General features: G+C 44.2%; 1 protein-coding gene across 1 annotated transcript in view; it reads right to left on the bottom strand.

The window, feature by feature from the left end:
* The window catches only part of LOC138358709 (uncharacterized), a 68,070-nt gene extending 62,139 nt beyond the window's left edge, over positions 1–5,931 (bottom strand). The window contains exon 1 of the mRNA XM_069316867.1: positions 5,801–5,931. Within this exon, the coding sequence (XP_069172968.1) occupies positions 5,801–5,931 (131 nt within the window). The remainder of the gene's footprint in view (positions 1–5,800) is intronic.
* Between the last annotated feature and the right edge of the window lie 230 nt (positions 5,932–6,161).

Here is a 6,161-nt window from a genome sequence, read left to right as displayed (position 1 = left end):
AGGTACGACATATATATATATATATATATATATATATATATATATATAATATATATATATATATATATATATATATATATATATATATATATATATATATATATATATATATATACATAGTCATGAAGACATGACAGCGGGTGACATGATATAAGCAATGGGTGATATGACTTAATCAGTAGGTGACATGACCATTTATATAGCTTTACATTTCTCATATATCGTATTAATAATATATCTAATTTATATATTTCTGACAAAATTCACTACCAATACAAGAATTTTCAATTATATTATTTTCAATAATAGATTTTTCACACCAATTTTTCAGGAATTTAATCCAAAACAATTGAATTGATGACCAAATCACTCATCATAAAAGAACGTTTCGGTCCATCCTGAACCATTGACGAGTCGAGTAATGCCACACAATTGGATTGTTTGAATCTCTCAAATGATCAAACTAAGAATAGGAGTCGTATAGCCTGTGCTTATGCTGTATTTAGGGCCTTTAATTCTCAGGCCTAGCATTGGTGTTTATAAGTTTGTAAAAGAATATTTTACACGCAAGGGACTTTGCAAACACAATGAATAGTTTCTGAAGCGGATTTGCAATTGGAGATTTATCAAGATATGAAAATTTCTAAATGCCACATTTATATTACAAATTTGGGAATTTCATTAAAGATTTCATAAAACGATAAAATTTGTGTGTTCTTTATTTTGTGTTCATCTATATATTTTAAAATTAAAATAAAATCAGAGTAATTTTCAATTGAATGTTCTAAATTTGTCTATATTTCAAAGTGAAGGTTATACAGGCTATGGTATACCTAATTGTGTCTGCAGGATCGAGCATTGACTCTTGGATCCCGCCTTTCGAGCATCGATTGTTTACAGCAATGACTATGGTCCTATTTCCCTATCATACCTAGAATGATAGGTGTGTGTGTGTGTGTGTGTACTCACCTAGTTATACTCACCTAGTTGTGTTTGCGGGGGTTGAGCTCTGGCTCTTTGGTCCCGCCTCTCAACCGTCAATCAACAGGTGTACAGATTCCTGTGTGTGTGTGTGTGTGTTTACTAGTTGTGTTTTTGCGGGGGTTGAACTCTGCTCTTTCGGCCCGCCTCTCAACTGTCAATCAACTGTTTACTAACTACTTTTTTTTTTTCCCCACACCACACACACACCCCAGGAAGCAGCCCGTGACAGCTGACTAACTCCCAGGTACCTATTTACTGCTAGGTAACAGGGGCACTTAGGATGAAAGAAACTTTGCCCATTTGTTTCTGCCTCGTGCGGGAATCGAACCCGCGCCACATAATTACGAGTCCTGCGCGCTATCCACCAGGCTACGAGGCCCCCCAACGAGGGGGCCTCGTTGGGGGGCCGCACACACACGAGGTGTGTGTACTCACCTAATTGTGAGTACACAATTAATTGTGAGTACAACCCCCGCAAGCACCTAATTGTGCTTGCGGGGGTTGAGCTCTGGCTCTTTGGTCCTGCCTCTCAACCGTCAATCAACTGGTGTACAGATTCCTGAGCCTATTGGGCTCTATCATATCTACATTTGAAACTGTGAATGGAGTCAGCCTCCACCACATCACTTCCTAATGCATTCCATTTGCTAACTACTCTGACACTGAAAAAGTTCTTTCTAACGTCTCTGTGGCTCATTTGGGTACTCAGCTTCCACCTGTGTACCCTTGTTCGCGTCCCACCAGTGTTGAAAAGTTCGTCCTTGTTTACCCGGTCGATTCCCCTGAGGATTTTGTAGGTTGTGATCATGTCCCCCCTTACTCTTCTGTCTTCCAGTGTCGTGAGGTGCATTTCCCGCAGCCTTTCCTCATAACTCATGCCTCTTAGTTCTGGGACTAGTCTAGTAGCATACCTTTGGACTTTTTCCAGCTTCGTCTTGTGCTTGACAAGGTACGGGCTCCATGCTGGAGCCGCATACTCCAGGATTGGTCTTACATATGTGGTGTACAAGATTCTGAATGATTCCTTACACAGGTTCCTGAACGCCGTTCTGATGTTAGCCAGCCTCGCATATGCCGCAGACGTTATTGTGTGTGTGTGTGTGTGTGTGTGTGTGTGTGTGTGTGTGTGTGTGTGTGTGTGTGTGTGTGTGTGTGTGTGTGTGTGTGTGTGTGTGTGTGTGTGTGAGATGGTTGAGGGCGGCAGAGGCCTAACAGCGTGTCGCTCAGAAGAGACCAGGTGGGATGGGAGGTGGGAGAGAGAGAGGGGAGAGGGAAGAGAGGGAGGGAGTAGCCGTCACGGTGAAAGGTGAGATGGAATATCCGGCCCTCGCCCCTATGCCGCCCACATATATGTCCTCCACACCCACCATCAGCTGGTCCTCCACCACCCCTTTCACCCCCCTCCCCTTTCACCCCATTCTGCTGGACCCTCACTTCCTTCCCTCATTATTCTATGGACCTAAATTTCCTCCTCTTCCATCGTAATGCTGATAGTCTCTCTATCTCTATCTCTCACCACCCCCTCTGATTGTGAAGGTCCCCCCCTCACAATCCCCACCTCCCAATCTCATCAATCCAGTCACAACCTCTTTCCCTTCCCCTTATGTGAGTCTCTAACACCCCCCCCCCCTCTCTACCTGTGTTATAACACCCCCAAATTCTTTCCCTCCCCACCCCCCCCTCTGTACTTGGGGCATTGACTTCCACCCCCCCCCCCCCTCGCTGGATAAAGCTTCGACACACTTCAGCATCTGATGCACTCACAACATTGGAACAAAGTGTAAATATTGTCAACCGGATATAACAATCTCCAAGCACTTACAACACACTTACTCCCTGGCCTCAACAAACACCTAATTACTGCAGAGGAAACTTGCAGAGGATGAGTGGCGGGATTTATTAAAAACAGAGTACACTCACACACACACACACACACACACACACACACACACACACACACACACACACACACACACACACACACACACACACACAAAATAGGATGCTTTGCCTATGTAAACAAACTTCAGACAGATCAAAGAGACCATGCAAAGTTTTGGAAAAAAAAGGTAAACAAAGATATCTGATGGGTCGAGGAAAAACGTTTGGCCAATCAGATAAAAAGGTGTAAAAAGAGAAATAAAAATATCTGATGGGTCGAGGAAAAACGTTTGGCCAATCAGATAAAAAGGTGTAAAAAGAGAAATAAAAATATCTGATGGGTCGAGGAAAAATGGCCCATCAGATAAAAACGTAAACAAAATATCTGATGGGCGCCGCAACCTAGGAAAAAGCCTTACATAAAAGACGTCTTAGGAAATAAGTTGAAGACAGAGAACAAGAATTAAGAAAGCATTGGGAAAAGATATTCAGGATAAACAATTTAAATTTCTTTCTTTATTATGCACCCGATACCCATCCCGTGGGCGGTAGAAAGTGTTACAAAGGCACACTTTACCTAGCAGTAAATAGGTACCTGGGTGTTAGTCAGCTGTCACGGGCTGCTTCCTGGGGGTGGAGGCGTGGTCAAGGACCGGGCCGCGGGGACACTAAAGCCCCGAAATCATCTCAAGATAACCTCAAGAACAAGACAGAACAATTACAAATGATGTGGAAACAGAACTTTCCAATATATACGTCTGCTTCCCAGGAACTATACAGAATTCCTGTATAGGACTATACAGTATTCATGTATAGAACTATACATGTTGATACATACATCGTATGTATCAACATACGGTGAAATACACATGACTAACCTCTTACACACACAGCTCCCTGACAAGAGAGCAACCTTAGCACAACTGCCAACACCCACACATCGTGCGGGACCAAAGAGCCAAAGCTCAACCCCCCGCAAGCACAACTAGGTGAGTACATCGTGTCAGCAAGGCGGTCAGCCCGCCTACTATCACAACACTATATTTCCCACTAAAGCAAAAATCCTTAACCTTCCTATCTTCACAAACGAAAAAAAAAACATGCCACCCCTATCCCTACCCTAGGATTCGGGTCAGCGACTACCCCGCCTTCCCCATTCCCTAACGTGGTGGGTGGCTGGCTTACCCATTACCCAACAGTGTGAGGATTGATGTTCCTCCTGCTGCTTCCTCTTCTGTAAATGGGGAAAAATAGGGAAGGTCCGGAAACCCATTTTCTTGCCTCGGCCTATTTTCTCGATTTGGCCACGCCGTAAAAAAAAAATGCAACTGTTTTCCGTAGCCGGGAGCCGGTCGGCCGAGCGGACAGCACGCTGGACTTGTAATCCTGGGTTCGATCCCAGGCGCCGGCGAGAAACAATAGGCAGAGTTTCTTTCACCCTAAGCCCCTGTTACCTAGCAGTAAATTAGGTACCTGGGTGTTAGTCAGCTGTCACGGGCTGCTTCCTGGGGGTGGAGGCCTGGTCGAGGACCGGGCCGCGGGGACACTAAAAGCCCCGAAATCCTCTCAAGATAACCTCAAAAAGATAACCTAATCAGCAGCGTATGAACCCAATCAACCCCCCTAACCGATCGAGTCCAAAGAAAACGTGTATATAACGGTGTTTTAATATTATTAATACGTCGCATTTACGGTGCAGAGGTCAACTCCGTATAACTTAATGGTGGTTACAGTAGCGGTCTTCCCTCTTGCAAGGTCGGGGTTCGAATCCTGAAAGTTCAAGTGGTTGGGCAACGTTCCCGCATTCAGTCCTCATATCCCAGCTCTTAAGTCTGCCTCATAACCCAGCTCTTAGTCTGTCCTCATATCCCAGCTCTTAGTCTACCTCATATCCCAGCTCTTAGTCTGTTCTCATATCCCAGCTCTTAAGTCTGCCTCATATCCCAGATCTTAGTCTACCTCATATCCCAGCTCTTAGTCTGTCTCATATCCCAGCTCTTAGTCTACCTCATATTCCAGCTCTTAGTCTGTCTCATATCCCAGCTCTTAGTCTACCTCATATTCCAGCTCTTAGTCTGTTCTCATATCCCAGCTCTTAGTCTGTCCTCATATCCCAGCTCTTAGTCTGTTATCATATACCAGCTCTTAGTCTGTCTCATATCCCAGCTCTTAGTCTGTCTCATATCCCAGCTCTTAGTCTGTCTCATATCCCAGCTCTTAGTCTGTCTCATATCCCAGCTCTTAGTCTGTCTCATATCCCAGCTCTTAGTCTGCCTCATATCCCAGCTCTTAGCCTGCCTCATATCCCAGCTCTTAGTCTGTCTCATATCCCAGCTCTTAGTCTATCTCATATCCCAGCTCTTAGTCTGCCTCATATCCCAGCTCTTAGCCTGTCTCATATACCAGCTCTTAGTCTATCTCATATCCCAGCTCTTAGTCTACCTCATATCCCAGCTCTTAGTCTGTCCTCATATCCCAGCTCTTAGTCTGTCCTCACATCCCAGCTCTTAGTCTACCTCATATCCCAGCTCTTAGTCTGTTCTCATATCCCAACTCTTAGTCTGTCTCATATCCCAGCTCTTAGTCTGTCTCATATCCCAGCTCTTAGTCTGCATCATATCCCAGCTCTTAGTCTACCTCATATCCCAGCTCTTAGTCTACCTCATATCCCAGCTCTTAGTCTGCCTCATATCCTTTCCAAGAGTTCTGCGCAGCGCCTTGGGTAAGACTTCATGTTAATTAGAGAATATGACCCATAAATCCTATTCAATTAAGAGTCATATTTCCATGCACTGCTTTTATTACGGAATGGAAAGTGGCGGCTTGTTTTTATAACCCCCAGTGGAGGCTGACCTGTGGGGGGGGGGGAGGGAGGGGTCAGGGGTCAGGGGGCAACCCTCCCCTTCCCCCTTTCCCAGCCTCCAGGGAATAGCACCTTGTTGACTTCTGACCCGGTCTGTCACTTTGTGGAACGCTGCCACCGGGGGTGACTGGTTCTCGACCCACTTTGGGAGGTCGACCCACTTTGGGAGGTCGACACAACTCATGTGGTCGACACCCGTCCATGTCGGCCTGTCGGTCATAATTGTTTGGCTGTACCACGTGTTTTTTCTCTCTCTATATCTTGGCTTATATATATATATATATATATATATATATATATATATATATATATATATATATATATATATATATATATATATATATATATATATATATATATATATATATATATATATATGTATATATAAGGCAAAATTCACTGCCACACAGGACAGTGAGGATGAGTTCATATT

The sequence above is a fragment of the Procambarus clarkii genome, chromosome 85, assembly GCF_040958095.1.
Source record: "Procambarus clarkii isolate CNS0578487 chromosome 85, FALCON_Pclarkii_2.0, whole genome shotgun sequence".
Taxonomy (NCBI): Eukaryota; Metazoa; Arthropoda; class Malacostraca; order Decapoda; family Cambaridae; genus Procambarus; species Procambarus clarkii.
The sequence above is the reverse complement of the archived record's forward strand: the minus strand, read 5'-3'. Positions and strand labels throughout refer to the sequence as shown.